The 18,595-nt window shown below is 35.1% G+C and overlaps 1 protein-coding gene across 2 annotated transcripts in view; it reads right to left on the minus strand.

Annotated features, from left to right (window-relative positions):
- Positions 1 to 4,173: 4,173 nt before the first annotated feature.
- Positions 4,174 to 18,595, minus strand: part of LOC144961183 (low-density lipoprotein receptor-related protein 5-like) — a 35,834-nt gene continuing 21,412 nt past the window's right edge. For both annotated transcript variants that reach the window (XM_078894475.1, XM_078894471.1), the window contains exons 9-15: positions 17,189 to 17,384; positions 14,595 to 14,842; positions 13,600 to 13,743; positions 9,862 to 9,981; positions 7,973 to 8,776; positions 6,614 to 6,697; positions 4,174 to 4,761 (exon numbers count right to left, since the gene is read on the minus strand). In XM_078894475.1, the coding sequence (XP_078750601.1) occupies positions 4,415 to 4,761; positions 6,614 to 6,697; positions 7,973 to 8,776; positions 9,862 to 9,981; positions 13,600 to 13,743; positions 14,595 to 14,842; positions 17,189 to 17,384 (1,943 nt within the window). In that variant the 3' untranslated portion in view covers positions 4,174 to 4,414. The remainder of the gene's footprint in view (positions 4,762 to 6,613; positions 6,698 to 7,972; positions 8,777 to 9,861; positions 9,982 to 13,599; positions 13,744 to 14,594; positions 14,843 to 17,188; positions 17,385 to 18,595) is intronic.

Raw genomic sequence — 18,595 nt, forward strand, 5'->3', positions numbered from 1 at the left:
ATGTTTAAAAATCACTTAATGTTATAATTACCATCCATAACAACCTGTCAAATTCACATATGTAAGATGTCAAGCCAAAATTAATAATAAAATAATAAAGAACACGATTGACCGGTGGTCCGTTGACTACACATGCATACGAGTACCAGAAATATTTTGTAAACAATGTAACACAATATAATGTGTAAGTTTCAAAGCAAATGCAACCACAAATAACATCAAAGAACAATGTGGGACTACTGTTTTAATTTCATAAAACCAAACGTATATTTTCTGCCCCCGATATTGAACGTGTAGTTAGTATGTATCGTACAAACAACATTCGTTTAGACAGGTAGTCGGGATTCTAGCGCCAGTTTTATTTGGGCAACCATGATTGGGATTTCACTCAATGCACTTATTATTATTAATTATTATTACTATTATTATTATTATTATTATTATTATTATTATTATTATTATTATTATTATTATTATTATTATTATTATTATTATTATTATTATTATTATTATTATTATTATTATCAATATAATAATAATAATAATAATAATAATAATAATAATAATAATAATAATAATAATAATAATAATAATAATAATAATAATAATAATAATAATAATAATAAGCAGTTGAAAGGATATAGTCTTTGGTGTATAAGTGCATATGTACAATATTTCTTATAATAAATGCTTCAAAACAAAACAAAACTAAAAAAAATAAATAAAGAATAAATGAATAAAAATATCTATTTGGGCATTTACTTACATTAATAGTCTTGAAAATCACAATCACAATCCATGAAAATTAAATATCCCAAAATCCGAAGAAGACATGAATTTAATCCAAAATCCAACACAGGAATGTATTTTAATAGGAGACAGATATCCTATTAAAACCATAGCATTACTTGCAAACAACAATACCCCACTCTGTGTTTAACGGGCTTGTGGCCGTCACATTGTAAATTGTGGCCGCATTAGGGTAATCGGTGTCCTAAAGACTGACATACAATCAATGAGAACTATAAAGAATCCATTCTAGAATTCAACTACAAACTGAAAAGCATGATAAATATCACTCTCTCAAATAATTTCCTTTGCTCAGGTTCACTCACACTCTCCTTTATTGCAAAACATTGATAAGTGAGATAAAGTTTGTATTTCAATTATAAACTTAATCACATAACCTAAATGATGGAGAATAAAAACAGCTAATTATAAAAATAATTCACAGATCAAATTATCTATTTGAACTCCGCATATTTAGCTTAATTACTCATTGACCATATATTTTTTTAAATGGCATTGTTTCATTTAAACAAGACCATGACGCTTATGCCTGGACCGGGTATTCACAAATTCTGCTTTTGTGTTCCACTTTTCGAATCGAATATATCTCTATCTTATCCGTTTATTTGCAAATTTTCTGCACTTTATAAATAAGACCATAACGCTTATGTCTGGACCAGTTGTTCGCAAATTCTGCCTTTGTGTCCCACTGTTCGATTAGAATTAATCTCTATTTTTTCCGTTTATTTGCAAAGTTTCTGCACTTTATAAATAAGACCATAGCGCTTATGTCTGGACCGGGCATTCGCAAATTCTGCTTTTGTGTTCCACTTTTCGAATCGAATTAATATCTAGTCTATCCGTTTATTTGCAAAGTTTCTGCATTTTATTAATAAGACCATAACGCTTATGTCTGGACCGGGCATTCGCAAATTCTGCTTTTGTGTTCCACTTTTCGAATCGAATTAATCTCTATTTTATCCGTTTATTTGCAAAGTTTCTAGATTTTATAAATAAGACCATAACGCTTATGTCTGGACCGGTTGTTCGCAGATTCTGCCTTTGTGTTCCACTGTTCGATTAGAATTAATCTGTTTTTTCCGTTTATTTGCAAAGTTTCTGCACTTTATAAATAAGACCATAGCGCTTATGTCTGGACCGGGCAATCACAAATTCTGCAGGGTGTCACTTTTTTACTTATTATACTACCGTATTATGGAAACTTTCATAAATCGGGAGGAGTCTTTTGAGTCATTAGCAATAAAAAAGCGAACCCGCACGGAAGCTTCATCACAACGCACCGTTTAACTAGATGCTCTGCGGTTTCGAGCTCTTGACCACAGCGGGTACACGTTGGACAGATGGCAAGTCCCCACTGATGAATTGAGAGTGCCGTGAGGTTCTCGACCGAAGCCGAATGACTGCGACCCAGTGTCTCCTCTTGCTGATGGAAAAGCCTTGCAACTTCTCCCCCAGTTTCGAGGAGTCGATGTCCCGCCCCCTCGAGGAATTGAATTCTCCCAAACCGACTTCCATCTCGTATATTCAGCTCTGTCCGGCTTTTCTCTATCTTCCGGGCAACTCCTTAGAGGTGCACCATTGGGTGAGGCTGCGGTCCAGCGTAACCTCCGGGTACTTTAGATTCGGCTGGTATGGGAGAAGCTGGTCCCTGACGAGGACGTTCAGTTTATTGGCTGTGCCAGCCACTGCATAGCTGAAACGTAGTGGTCAAGGTTTTGGAAGTGTTCATCTTCAGGTACCACGTGTAAAAGTGTGATTTGAGACTGGTTTGAGTACGCTCTCGAAACGGGTCGACACTTTACTTTGAGTAACGAGCGCCCAGTCGTCTGCGTATCCCAGCCTCAGAGAGGAAGTATTCTGCATGTCGCTAATATACCATACAACAACATTGGCGCCAGAACAGATCCCCGAGGGACCCCATTCCTCAATTTCATGATTTAGCTCGTGGTGCCTCCCAGGGCGACGTGGAATTGCCATTGAGATTCGTTCCTGGACTTGATCGTGATGCTCTAGAAGTGTGGAGCCCAGGATGGCCGAAGCCATCTGGCAGCGGGTTGGATATTCACTCCGTTCATGCTTAGGGTTCAAACAGAGTTAGCCCGTCGTCAGCACGTCGCCGTTTCGTACCCAACCCGTGCTCAACCCGTGGCTAACCTGTCGCCTATCCGTAGAAAAAGCGGACGGTCGCTGGACTGGCGACGTTCTATCGCCCGTTCCGTCCCCTTTCTTTCCCCGTTCCGTGCCCGTTCCAGCGCATAATTTGAGGAAATATGGATGCGGAGATCTTGACTATTTTGTACTGTTTAAAACAGAAACGTCGTTATCGCAGGCGAAGATTTTGGGTTCATAGTATCCACCAGAAGAGAGAAACATACGGCGAGTTCTACCACCTTGTAGATGAAGTGCTGAATGATGAAGAACAGTGCTTAAAATACATTCGGATGAAACCAAGCACTATTTACTTGCTGCTTGACAACACTGAACCATACATTTCAAAGTTGCGAAGACCTATTCCTGCCAAACAGTTCTTCTGATAACCTTGAGGGCATCATCATCATCATCATCATCATCATCATCATCATCATCATCATCATCATCATCATCATCATCATCACCACCACCACCACCATTACGCCACCATTACGTAGAATGCAAAGAAGTTTACGCACTCTCAGATGTTAACAAAATTTTAATATATCGGAAATGAATTTTAATCGAGGGATTTAGTGAATAAGACATAACTACTTGTAGGAGTACTGCCGGTTCTGGTTCTACCGATCCAGGCCTTCTTGGAGTTGTTGTTGATTCTGTACACTTGTGTCTTGGTGTTTCTGTTGTTGTCGCTCTCATGACTACCAGTTTGTGCGGTTATGTGGTCTTGTGGTATGACACTCGCTTTCGGATATGAAGGTCCTGGGTTCAAGCTTGCTCGGCGCATAGTTGAGTCATTGGATAAGACCCTATACTCACATTCTCTAACAGTACTCCGTGTAAAATAAGTACCTGGCCCTTAATAGCGTTGTCTCTGTCCAAATAAATTTGTAATATCGCCTGACGGGCGTCATATCCCTTTCTACATGTTACGTGTTGCTGTTGGTTTGGGACCCTTTGTAAAGCACATTGAGCACATTTAGTGGATATTGCACTATATAAGACCTCTAGTTTTGCTTTGTTTTATATATATATATATATATATATATATATATATATATATATATATATATATATATATATTATATATATATATTTGTGTAGTTGTGTGTTGTTTTTTTTTTTTTGTTTTTTGTTTTTTTTTTCATTTTATCCTAATTTTCAGCTCACAACATTGTGTGAGTAGTTCCTAATACAATCAACAACTTGCAATTTGTTTTTATGACGCATATGTTTATTAATCTCATGTCCACGAGATGGAAGTATAAATCGATTATAATTTTTGTTTTATTTACAAAGAAAGAAATATTTTCTCATTTCAAGTTCATAGCCAATTCGATGACAAACCCGATACATTCTTTGATATCTGGCAAGATAGGGCACCAATCACTCTTTGTCTACAAACTTTTGGGTACAAAGAAGCCATTTTATATTACTAAAGGTAGCATATCCATTAAAGATTTAATGCCTTCAGAAAATTAGACCAGGTTTGGGCAATACAGGCGTTCTTTTTCTGGATGGTTCTCACACCTTTCCGATATTCTGTATTTGATGCAGGGATAATATACGTCACAACTATGCCGTCATCCTCCATTCTCCCCATCAACAAATACCGTTCACGTCTCTGGATAGTCTCCCCACAAGAACACGAGTCACCTCCCTTGATAATGACCTTCACATTTGCTAATTCTTTGACATCAAATTCTCCAATCGCATCCTTGAACACTCTCTTTACCTTCCGCAGAACAAGTAAAAGATCGCCGTTCAAGCTGTATGAGCGCTTTACCTTGACTGTAAAAACTGAAATTGTTTTCAAAAAATGAAGTTTGAAATTTATAAACATAAATCACGGAATATATAGTATAGGAATGCTACTTTTATAGATTTATCCGAAAATTCGGATATCTTTTTTTTTACAATAAGATGGTTTTAATTTTAATTATGGTCCGGCTCAAGCCGGAACTTTTTTTGACCCAGTGAAAACTTTTGGCTGACAAAAAAGTTGTTGAGAAGAAATACTAATGGGTGTGGGTGCAAGAAAAATCTGAGGATGGTGTCTTTAATATGAATTCGCTTGGGAAGACGGAGAATGCCGATATAAGAGGAAATCAAGAGACCGAGTCACACCAAGCAACATAAACTGAATGAGTCATCTAAAGCGACTCAACCCGCGCCAGCGACGAAGTTTCAGATTTTAAAAAAATGGAAGATGGCAAGGTTACGACTCTATCACTGAAAAATATTATCTTTGAGGCACCTAAAAAGATTATGACACATTGCTTTGAGTTCCCAGATTATAAAATAATTTTTAGGTGGTATACATGATGTCAACCAGAATCAGTCATATAATATATATATAATATATATATATATATATATATATATATATATATATATATATATATATATCCCATTATATCAGTAAAAGAGCTTTAAAATGGATCAATTGTTCGTTAAATGCTCTTAAAACATAAATAACAATATCTTCTAAATATTGCATATTCTTTGGGATGTTTGAAAGAGAGAAACAGATCAAAGCATACAAAAACGAAAAACAAAACAAAACAAACAAACGAACTTACAAAAAGAACAAAACAACCCCTCCCCCCCCCCCCGAATAAATATAGAAAAAAAAGAACAAAAACAAAACAAAACATGCAAACATCATTCGAGTTTATGTTAATTTTCAATGAATGAAATATGAGCAACAGTGTGAGTATGGTATTATGAAGGAATTAACTAAAGAGAGAATAAAATAAAAATTGAAACTAAAGTCAAAATGATAGATAAGAATTAGATGTTACCGTTTAGAAGTTAAAGGTACAAATTGGTTGCCTTCGATGGAGACATTTATTTTGAATCAAATTTTATGGCGTCCAAGTATAAGATTCAACTTTAATCAGGAATCCACCTCATTAGAACGTCATAGCGTTTTCAGATGATTGGCTACAATTACATTTATAAATCTTAAACTGGTTGAAACCATAGATGGGAAAGTTTGCTTTCCACTCAACAAACACGAAAGTTCAAGTGTTTATTGGTTATGTTTTGACCCCCAAAGCGCTTTAAATTGCTTTTATCCATTTAGTGGTGAGAATGAGAAACTGGTGAATGAATGAAATGTCCATAATATTGACGAATTCAGTATTGTATGAAGTCCGAAAATTGCAATTTTAAAAAAGCCTTTACAAAAATCCCCCAAGCATTCAAGTCGTTATGATGTTCATATATATCTAGAGTCTAACTTCATTTTCATAATATAAGATGGACGCTATACCATTTTTAAAAAAATACCGGCACTATCATAATATCCGCTTTTTACCTAAAAATAAGTTAGATCCATACTTGATTCAAACTTTGGTAACCGTAATGTGTGTTGAATTTGTTTTCCTAAGGGCATCATGATGAGCACTTTTTCTACCGTTATTAACCAATCTATTCGAAGGCAAAGCACGCCCCCCAGACGACTTGCACTCCATGACATGAAATTTAGCTTTATGGAGCCTAACTGGGGAAGGGGTAGAAGAGGAATGATCAAATGAATTACATTGAGCATGATTATACATTTGAAAAGCCCTGTTTAAATTTCTATAATGACTCCTTTATGTATAGACTATTTATTGTTTACCAACAAAGAAATCAGTTTACAAACCAATCTGAGAGTCTTGTTTACAGAAATGGTCGACGATATAATCTGAGGTCTGAGGCAGATCGCAGGGGCACACAGGATCAAGAGCTGACGGAAATAAATCCATAAACAATCGATAAGATTTCAAGTTAATGTTACAGTTTTTTATCTTCTTTTTTTTTTTGTTAACAAAAAATAATTATCCAAAATCCGAAACGAAGAAGAACAAGCAAATCTTTATATTATGCTCCGTACAATGTCAGAACCCTCTTCTTTATTTTGATTAGGAACTTTTACTTAAAATATTGATGAAATAAGATGGACCGGTGAAAAAAATCTTTCACCTGACACATCAAAGAAGCTTGGTACTCCTTACATTAGGATATTACACATACTTTAAGCCATATAACATAAATAAATAAAGTAAAATAAAATTCCCTTTATTCATTCTATGGGGGAAATTTGTCTCGAGGGTCTATTCCAAGGGAAGACTGGAATAACCCAGGCGTCATCCGCAGTGCAGCGCCGCAAATTGAGCTAGGGCGAGGTGACTTGCTCAAGGCCACGCATCGCAGCGGCGGGTGATCGAACTCAGTACCTTTCAGGTACGAAACAGAGACCGTACCACTGAGCCACACTACCCCCTCTACAAAGTCAGCAATCTACTTCCTGTTATGTAGATAAAAGGATCTTAATAGAATAATAACTTGACTCAGGATCGATACTATAATGTCTCCGATTAACCCCCTCCCCCCCCCCACCCCTCCACATTAAAAATCGTCTGGAGATCGTATGGCAGACACAATATGCCTCTTTGACATTGTAAAAAAGAAACAAGAATAAGAAAGATACGAAGCAAAATTAAACAAAACAAAAAAAAAAAAAAAAACAACAAAAAAACAAAACAAAAAAAAAAGACGACAAAAATAATGATTTAAAAAATTATTTTTTAAAAAATCAAATTTAAAAAAAACAAAAAACGAACAACAGCAACAACAACAAAAAAAGAAGATAGGAGCTTTTTTATAGCTCTTTATCCACTAAATATGCTCGGATCGCATAATACAGCGTTGAAAGCCAACATCAATGCTGAACAACACAGGGCATGACATGCGTACTAGCTGTATTATGCTCATTTCACACATAAGTACCTTGAGAAAATGTGTTTAAAAAGCTTTTTCCAAGAACTCGACTTTGCGTTACTCACAGGGATTAAAAACATTGACATGCAGATCGCAAGCTTAGAATCCCTCCACTAGAGGAGGTAGCGATACCATAAACAAATAAACCAGAACAACCAAAATTAAATTAAATTTAAAAAAGAAAGAAAAAAAATTGCAAAAGAAAAACAAAGTCAAAATAAAGACATCCATAAGTACTTACAATTCTTTTTCGTATTTTGGGGCTTTACAGTTGAGGTATGCATTTTGCTCTCATCCGTTTTGTTGACACCTATAGTAGTTTTGTTCAATGTGATCATTGTCATGTTGAAACTCATATCAGTTATGTTTAAGATCGCATCAATTTCAGAGATTCCTTCAGAATTTTCATCTGTACCGTTAAAAATCACATAAGTTTGGTTAATGTCCATGGTAGTATTAGATTCGATATCTGTTCTGTTAAAAAGCATATCGGTTATATTGAGATAGTCGATACTTTCATCAATGCCTTGACTTGTCCAGTTAAAATGTAGGTATGATGTGTTGAAAATTTTTTCTGTCTCGTTGATTTTCGTGCGAATATCACAATCATCCTCATCCAGGCCATCATCACAATCAGGAAAACCATCGCATCGCCATGCTAAAATAATACATACGTTATGGTCATACATGACACAATTAAATTTGCTCGGGGGACATACAAGAACTTCGACACACCTGTTTCTCTGAGAGTTAAATAGCCCACCGTCTGGACATTGTGCCATTATGCCCTCACTGGTGTTGTAAAATATGACTTGTGTACTGTTGAAACCGGAACTGATGTTGTCGAAACCAGAGTGACTCTCATTCATATCAATAGTTTTGTTATTTAACGGACTTATTGTGGTATTGAAATCAAAATTTATGTAATTTATAAGACTTGATGTGGTGTTAAAATCTCTAGATGTGCTATTTAAAGAACTTGTTGTAGTATTGGCATTTAAAACTCCTTGGTCTGGATCTGTGTCTTGACAAGTTCCTCCAACACCTAAAAAAAAAATAAAAAATAAATAAACAGCTAGAAAACAACCGTTTAATTTAATGAAACAATGCAGGACTCCCGCACTGCATCACAAGGCAGCCACTAGTATTTTTGGTGGTTAAATTCCTTTAATCAATTTAACAATCTGGCACATTTTGATAATCAATTGCTTCGGACCGATATCTTTCATAATATGACGATAATTTATTCAAAGAAAAGAAACAATGTCAATAATAAAAGCCCACGTTTTTTTTGGGTTAAAATTGGAGCAGATTACATATTATACTCCTCAGGAAAAATGAAGAAATGTGCCTGAAAGGAAATCAAAGTCCAATCCAAACTGCCCAGATTATAGAGCAATGTTATACCAAGTCAGTCACCTTCCACGATCCTCCCTCCCCTCCCCCTCAATACATTCCAGTGCAAGCAAATAACCTGACAATACGAGGGAAATGTGTAAACAAACAAAACAAAATAAACCACACATGGATTCAAATCAATAAAGTGAAAGTTATCAATATGGCTTATTTCTACAGTTCAATCCTTCGTCAGCGTTTTGGATAAAAGAGGAATTGACAGAACATTGGATTATGAGTATGAGATGATAGGAAATCCGAGAGGTCGAAATCTTTTCTCTTTGTTAATTGCACTGGAAATCACGTCAAGATTTACCGTTACAGTTTTCAATTTTTATAGCTTTAAGCGGCAAAATATTTATTTTATCCTTTTAGCACCATGTTACAATGTCCACCACTGCTTGCAGCTAGAAACCGAGAGTGTATACTACTGGGCAGTCTAGGTACTTATTTACATTTTAGTCGAGAAATTTGTGTAAGGTGTCTTACCCACGAAGACGACGCATGAATCTCTAGAAAATGTCAAGACAAGACACCAAACGCCACTTGCTTGGATATTCACCTTTTGGGTTCCTTATTGTTTTTTTTTTAAAAATCGATATATGGCCGTGATTGCAAAATGTGAAGTGCACGCTTCAGTCATGTCAGTTACAGTTTTCTTTCTCGGATTATTTTCCTGGCTTCGTAACATTTACATATATTCCTCCTTAACATGAAGTGTACGTATCTCCTTACCATCCTCACTCGGAAGTAGGTTCATTCCGTCAGGACATGCACAAACATGATTCAATGGTGGAGGTCGATACAAACAGAGATGACTGCAACCGCCATTGTTCATTTTACAAGTGTTTGTACCTTGAAATTGAATAAATAAAAATAAATGAAATGGATAAAAATAGAAGTTCTAGGGTCATTGATAATTACAAAGGGTCAATATATATATATATATATATATATATATATATATATATATATATATATATATATATATATATACTTATTATATATTATGTATTTAAACTTTGTAGCCAAAGAATAACTGATTACGTGTTATCCATTCGTTTTAATTTCGTGACTCTTTGTAAAGTACGCAAAGCTATACGACAGACCCAACAGGGATACCGTTCAACTTGTCTGAAGGATTGAAGGGGTTACAGGGTAATTAAGAATTTATTTATTGAAGCGTTTAGGACTTGTCTAAAAGAACGACGGACTTTCAATCTGAAAAAGTAAAATGGGTTGTTACGGTGTGACTTACCGTGTGACTTGTCGACAAAATAGATTGAGTTTCAGTGTGACAAAGAACAACCATGACAAAAGAAAAAAAAAATTAAAAAAAACTCTCTTATCTCTTCTGCTGTATACTTTTAAAATGAGCGCCCCCAAGAGGTTATCGACACTCTTTTCCTCAGACTATTTAACACAATTCTGGAAGCCTGGAGACAAATCTATCCTGTTTCTATAATCTGGTCTTTGTCGTGTGATGCACTGTGTTTAACATCTAACCATTAAAAATAGACCGTTGTGTCCCAGAGTCTCAGGTTTTAACAAGTGTATGCAAGAAGAAGAAGAGGAATCAGATAAAAACAACAGACGACTGCAAAACACTAAATGACGATCTAGCTAAATTACAAGACTGGGAAACAATAAATCAAATGGAATTTAACGTATCAAAGTGCAATGTTCTAACCATCACAAATAAGAAAGCACCTATAACATTTGAATACCAACTTCATGGTCAAAACCTGGAACATGTAAAGACAGCAAAATACCTTGGCATCGAGTTTGCTAAAAACCTCAAATGGAATGACCACATATGTCACCTGGCTTCAAAGGCAAATCAAACAAGCGCTTACATCACCCGCAATTTAAAAAGATGCCCAATCACAACTCAAACCCTTGCTTTTAAAACTATTGTTAGACCAATTTTGGAGTATGGCAGCTCAATTTGGGACCCATATACAAAGAAAAACATCGACACCTTAGAAAACATCCAAAGAAAAACAGCAAGACGCATCACAAACACATTCGATCCTTTCTCAAGTGCGTCTGAAATATCTCAACGGATTGGCCTTGAACCTCTGGAAAAGAGAAGAAAGATAGATAAACTTAAATTGTTCCACAAGATCTACTACAAAAATTCGTGCCTTAAACTTCCAAACGACATCAAAGATATCGGCACAAGAAATACGAGGGGACACACAGCAAGAGTAACCATCCCAACATCAAAAACAGACGCCCACATGTATTCGTTTTTCCCTTCCACTGCCCGACTATGGAATAGCCTCCCAGCTGAAGTGGCTGAAAACGGTTGCCAACATGCCTTCACGCGATTGCTGGAGTTCACAACGTGACTTTTTAATCTATGTGGTTTTAGTATTATGTGCAGAGTTTTAGCAAGTTTAAAATGTAAAACACTACAAACTGTGGAGTGATCCTCGACAATATTGGAGGTTTCCACAAGACGAAGAAGAAGAAGAAGAGGAAGATGACAAATGGATTACAATCACGCGACTTTGCTATCAACAAAAAAGGTTTAAAGAATCGAAGGAGTTACAGTATGACCAAGAATATTGGAATACTTTGGGTTACCGTGTGACTTGTCTAAAGCCACAAAAGGGTTATCGTGTGACTTATTCATAGACACAAAAATGGTTATCGTGTGAATTTTTTAAAGACACAAAAGGGTTACCGTGTGACTTGTCTATAGACACAAAAGGGTTACCATGTGACGTGTCTACAGACACAAAAGGATTACCATGTGACTTGTCTATAGACACAAAAGGGTTACTGTGTTCCTTGTCTATAGACCATGCGTTTCATTGTGACAAAGCATAATGCATTGTTACCATGAAACTCGTCTAAAGACACGGTGGGGTTACCGTGTGTCTTGTCTAAAGGAAAACATAGTTTCAGTGTGATACGGCACAATGGATTGTAACCATGTAATTTGTCTAAAGACACTAAATGGTTACCGTATTATATGTCTAAAGGGACGATTGAGTGTCAGTGTAGTCCGTAATAATGGATTGTTACCATGTCCATTCAGTCAGGCAAGAAATTGATAGATTTGTGTCTTGGTGTGATGCCCACCACCTAGAGCTTAACATAAGCAAGACAAAGGAGCTAGTGATTGACTTTAGGAGAGTGAAGGAACCGATAGAACCGTTAAAATTAAAGGACCAATTCGTCCAGCGAGTTCCTCACTACAAATACCTTGGTGTAACGATTGATGACAGGCTCAAGTGGGATGAACACTTGAAAATAATTAGGCATAAGATGTGCAGACGTACATATTTTTTATCGAAACTCTCTCAGTTTAGAATAGATAAAACCCTCTGCACATTATTTTATAGAGCAGTAATCGAAAGTGTTTTGTCATTTTGTATAACAGCTTGGGGAGGCAATTGCTTAGCTGTGGAAAGGAACAAAATAAATTCAAATATTAAAAAATCCATTAAACGCTATATAAATGATGTTGACGATGTAGATCTTTTATACGATAAATTTTGTATAAATAAAATAACTAAAATATTAAATGACCAGTATCATCCACTAAGACCATCAATTATTATGTCAGAAAGAAGTGGTCGCCCTTTTTCTATTTCAACGAAAACAGAGAGACACCGAAAATCTTTTCTGCCGTCCAGTATTAGGCTTTATAACAACAAGCAATAATCATTTTATATAATTATTTCTCATTTTTACTTTTTAAAAATATAAATATTAATTTATTAATTTATTTGTTTTGCAATCTTTTCAATTTTCAATTTATAGTGACAGTTTTAACTATTTTACAGTGTTGAAATTATTCATATTATAAAGCGCAGCTCTGGTTATAGAGCTGCTCCTTTTTTTTATATATATACATCCTATTTCCATTGTATTTTTATCTTATGTGTAAATTATAACACGTCTGTACAAAAAATTTCCTTTTTGGGATGCAATAAAGTATTATTATTATTATTATTATTATTATTATTATTATTATTATTATTATTATTATTATTATTATTATTATTATTATTATTATTATTATTATTATTATTATTATTATTATTATTATTATTATGTCACTTGTTTATAGACACAACGGGGTTACAGCGTGACTTGTCTAAAGGAACAATAGAGTTTTAGGGTGTCAACGCATATTAGACAGTTTGGGTCACTCTGTAACCTGTCGGTTACCATATATTCTGTCGAAAGGTACGAATGGGTTATCGTGTAATTTGTCAAGAGGGACGATGGGGCTACAATGAGAATAAAGCCAACGTATGATCGACCTGTGACTTGTTTAAAGAGCAAATTGTTATACGATGTGAGTAATATAAACGATTGTATGAGATAGATTGTCATAATAATGGTGATGACATTTGTGATGAAGATGATTTTGATAATGGCAACGACAATGACGACTACGACGACGACGGTGACGATGATGATGATGTGATGATGATGATGACGATGATTTACCACCAGGAGGCCTGTTTACATCGACTGCTTTTAAACCCATCACGTTATCGTTCGCATCCACTAAGGTTGTTCTATTTTCTCCAGTGTGTTTGTCAGCTTTCTCTATTTTCCTTGTTATCCAGTCCGACCAGTAAAGATCATTTCCTTTAAACGAGAAGATGATTGAAAGATATGTATTTGGTATGGTGTGAATAATAATAATAGTAATATAATAATAATAATAATAATAATAATAATAATAATAATATAATAATAATAATAATAATAATAAATAATAATAATAATGATGATGATGATGATGATGATGAAGAAGACGATGATGATGATGATGATGATGATGATGATGATGATGATGATGATGATAATAATAATAATAATAATAATAAATAATAATAATAATATTAATAAAAATAATAATAATAATAATAATAATAATAATAATAAAATAATAATAATAATAATAATAATAATAAATAATAATAATAATAATAATAATAATAATAATTATAATAATATGTACATTATTTTTCCAAAAAAAAAGGAAATTTTTGTACAGACGTATAAAATGACGGCAATGATAAGTAGTTGATACAGTATAATAATATTGCTAATTTACTGAGAAAATTAAAAAAATATTTGAAGGGGAACAATTCAATTATAAATTTTGAAGAAAAAAATGATGAATAAGAAGTTTTTAACGAGACGATGATAATTTCCGTAAAAAGTACATTCTTTGATTAATTTTATTATTGATGTAACTGGTATGTACGTCTCACCGTAATTTGTTGTCTATGGTGACCATAGTCTGTGTAACCAGCATTGGGTTGCTGGGACTTTTAAATCTGTTCGGAATGTTTCTAAAGTTTTAAGGTAAACTAGCGTCTTCCTCAAAGAGCAGCAAGTAATTTCTATTGTCAGTTTTACGCCACATAAATCGCGATAAACTCTGGCTGCATAATCCTTATGGCTCTGATGTAGTTCTTTTTAGCGCTTACCTAGCAATGTGAACCCAATTGGATGAAGGATGCCATCAGACATAATGACTTCTCTATTTGATCCATCCAAGTTTGATGTCTCTATAACGTCTGTTTTAGCATCGCACCAATACAGCTTTTCTTCCGGTATGTCTACAACCAATCCATTTGGGAACCCAAGGTCAGATGTTACAATTGCTTCTCGCCCGGTGCCATCGAGAAATGCTCTCTCGATAACTGATCTGCCCCAGTCAGTCCAGTACATGTATCTGGAACGATTATAATAAAATGTGATATACAGGCTCACAACGGAATTATATTGGGGTGAAACAGTTGCCACAAAAAGGATTGTTAGGTCATGAATTTTGAAAATATAATTTTGTTCATCCATTCTCTTCAAGCCCCCCCCCCTCAACCGGACAACAACTAAAAAAAAACTTAATGAAAACTTGACACAAATTAGCCTCTAAATCATCCCCGACACTCATAGTACCTATTCCAAGAGATTGGTAGGACGTATTCTCCATTAATCTGAAGATGGAAGAACAGAATGTCCAGCTAAAGAGCTGCAAATGAAAGACAAAGACAGCAGAAACAAGAAGCTGACAGTGCCACCCGTCCTGATGCTTGTTAGATTGTCACGAAATTTATGACGAATGCATGAAATGCTCGATAAGAGGCGCGAGTGTTTAGATAGTCTGATAGTCATAGTTAGCACGCCTTGAATGCTAAATGGAGGATGAAAGAGCAGTGCGTCTCGTAGCTGCCAGGTACTCTCAAAATACACGTTTTGAGCGCGAGACTAAAAAAAAAGAGAGGATAGTGAGTCTCGAGGAACCCAAGCAGTTTCAGAATTCCCGTATGCAGAGTTATAATTGGGCCTTTCAAAAATGGTCATGTGCTGATTCCCTGCCAATCAATATCCCCAAGTGATGTTGACCGCACAGTCGTGTTTTAGACTAGGCACAGGAGCAGTCAATGTTCGATGATGTTGTCATCTCCCGTGAGAAACCTATTATTCAACATGGACAACTCTATGTTGCCCTCAGTCGAGAAAAGTACAAGGCATCAACAGAAAAAAAAAAACGTCGCCATCAAAAGAGTGCTTCAATAGGAATATAGTTGATCCATATGTAATACATATACTTGAATCCAATGTTTTACACATTTTGGTGGCATTCCCTGGGATAACGCCCTTGGTCCCAGCTGGGAGGCTGTCTATCCGACGTGCATACCGCGGCTCAATTTCTGGATACCTGTATCTCAACATCTGATAATTCGTCCAAGTTTAAATTGATATGTTTTACCACAGTTTTTGTAGATCATATTTTGCCGGTGATCAGTACTGCACTTGTGTCATGTACTGTCAAACTGTTAAAGAAAACAATAAACAGTACTGTTAACCAAAGTACTGTATCTATAGTTAAGTAATGTATCTCTCATAAAAACGTAGGTTTATCCATTCGGATTTGGAAAAATAAAGTATTGTGACTTGTCTTAAACGTAGCCTACGTGAAAGTAACCTCGGTGTTGAGTTGAGTTCGCCTATTGAGTAAAAAATATTTTTATGATTCAAGTTCAAATCACTTAAATCTACCACACCACACTTATCACTGTTATTAAAGCCATTCACTCCTGGTTCTCGTGTATATGTGGAAAAGGTGTGGAATGATGTGGGAGCTTTGATGTCTGTTATGTAAAATTGTTCCTTTTGCGTATTTTTCAAGGGACTAATGTCATTGTATGTGTTTGTTTTTGCGAATGGTTGATTGGCATTGTCGATGTGATGCTCATGTAGTCTGGAATTTTGTGGCTGAGTGTTTGCTTTTGTCTGTTGATGTGTACGTGTATTCTCTCTACAGGACTGGCGTGTTGGTCATCTTTGTGTGTCATGAGCTGCTGTCATATATCCCGGTTCCGTCTCGCGGCAATTTGTTTCAAATCTTGGGGCTGCTCTCTGAATGATTTATGTCATTCATCTTCTATTTGAGTATAGGTGCCATGCAGTACAAACACACTTCAATGCTACTACTACTACTACTATTACTGCTATTACCACTGCTACTACTACTACTACTACTACTACTACTACTACTACTACTACTACTACTACTACTACTACTACTACTACTACTACTACGACTACTACTACTACTACTACTACTACTACTACTACTACTACTACTACTACTACTAATACTACTACTGACAAGTTGAGTACAGTATATGCCTGTGTCTTTGTCTTATCGAGGCACTGGTGAATATTTCTCTTGAGGAAATTGAGTGTTTTGTAGGCCTTTGTCACAACATAGCGAATATGATGAATCCACTTAAGGGTATTATTTATGTGGAATCCAAGGTGTCCTATACACGTGTTACTGTGTGTGGTTCAGCGTTTTGTAATCTAATCAATGTGTTTTTCTTGGTGTAGATAAACATCACAGAGCATTTTTCAGGAAGGAAATTCATTGGCCACATACTTGACCATTGTATAAAGTAATCTAAATCTGACTGCACAACATAATTTACCTAGTAATGATCTCCTAGCGTTCTGAACAAAAGACTATCCAATGCAAATTAATTTGAGAAAATGACATGCACAGAATTAATTTTACCCTTTAGCGGGATCAAGGCAAATTGCCCTTGGTTCGTTCAATCCAGTTACTACATCAATGGGGAATGAACCATTTAAAAGGGCAACTTTAATTTTGTCTTCTTGTGGACTTGCCCAATATAAATTTTGGCTGATCCAATCGATAGCAAGTCCCTCTGGACTGTAACCTTCCTCAAATGTCAGTACCGTCTGTTCATCTGTAGAGCAATATTTCGACTTATTTTATTACTTGCAATATATTCTTCTTCTTCTTCTTCTTCTTCTTCTTCTTCTTCTTCTTCTTCTTCTTCTTCTTCTTCTTCTTCTTCTTCTTCTTCTTCTTCTTCTTCTTCTTTTCTTCTTCTTTTCTTCTTCTTCTTCTTCTTCTTCTTCTTCTTCTTCTTCTTCTCTTCTTCTTCTTCTTCTTCTTCTTCTTCTTCTCTTCTTCTTCTTCTTCTTCTTCTTCTTCTTCTTCTTCTTCTTCTTCTTCTTCTTCTTCTTCTTCTAACATAACATATGATTATAGGCGAAATAGATAAAATCCTTTAAATGCCCTTAATATTAACAGTAATGCAAGAAAATAGTAATACTAGAAATCTATTGATTGAAAGATTACAATAATAATACACGTGGTAAAGATAATATATTATTATCAACTTAAATGTACCATGTATGTGTGATGTACAAAATATTTTTTAACCGTGACATGCAAAACCACACACACACACGCGCACACACACAACAACACACATATACACACACATGCATCCATAAATATAGAAGATAGCCATTTAAGATAACAATGCATGATATTTACATGCAAGATCTTCTTCTTCTTCTTCTTCTTCTTCTTCTTCTTCTTCTTCTTCTTCTTCTTCTTCTTCTTCTTCTTCTTCTTAACATAACATATGATATAGGGCGAAATAGGATAAAATCCTTTAAATGCCCTTAATATTAACAGTAATGCAAGAAAATAGTAATACTAGAAATCTATTGATTGAAAGATTACAATAATAATACACGTGGTAAAGATAATATATTATTATCAACTTAAATGTACTCATGTGTGTGTGATGTACAAACATATATTTTTAACCGTGACATGCAAAACACACACACACACACGCGCGCACGCACACACACACACATACACACATATACACACACATGCATCCATAAATATAGAAGATAGCCATTTAAGATAACAATGCATGATATTTACATGCAAGATTTTCTCTTCTTCTTCTTCTTCTTCTTCTTCTTCTTCTTCTTCTTCTTCTTCTTCTTCTTCTTCTTTTCTACTTCTCTTCTTCTTTTTTCTCTTCTTTCTCTTTTCTTCTTCTTCTGTCTTCTCTTCTTCTTTCTTCTTCTTCTTCCTTTTCTTCTTCTTCTTACTTCTTTCTTCTCTCTTCTTCTTCTGATCATTCAC

This window comes from Berghia stephanieae, chromosome 1 (assembly GCF_034508935.2).
Source record: "Berghia stephanieae isolate SIO BIC M18660-M18661 chromosome 1, UCSD_Bste_1.3, whole genome shotgun sequence".
Classification (NCBI taxonomy): domain Eukaryota; kingdom Metazoa; phylum Mollusca; class Gastropoda; order Nudibranchia; family Aeolidiidae; genus Berghia; species Berghia stephanieae.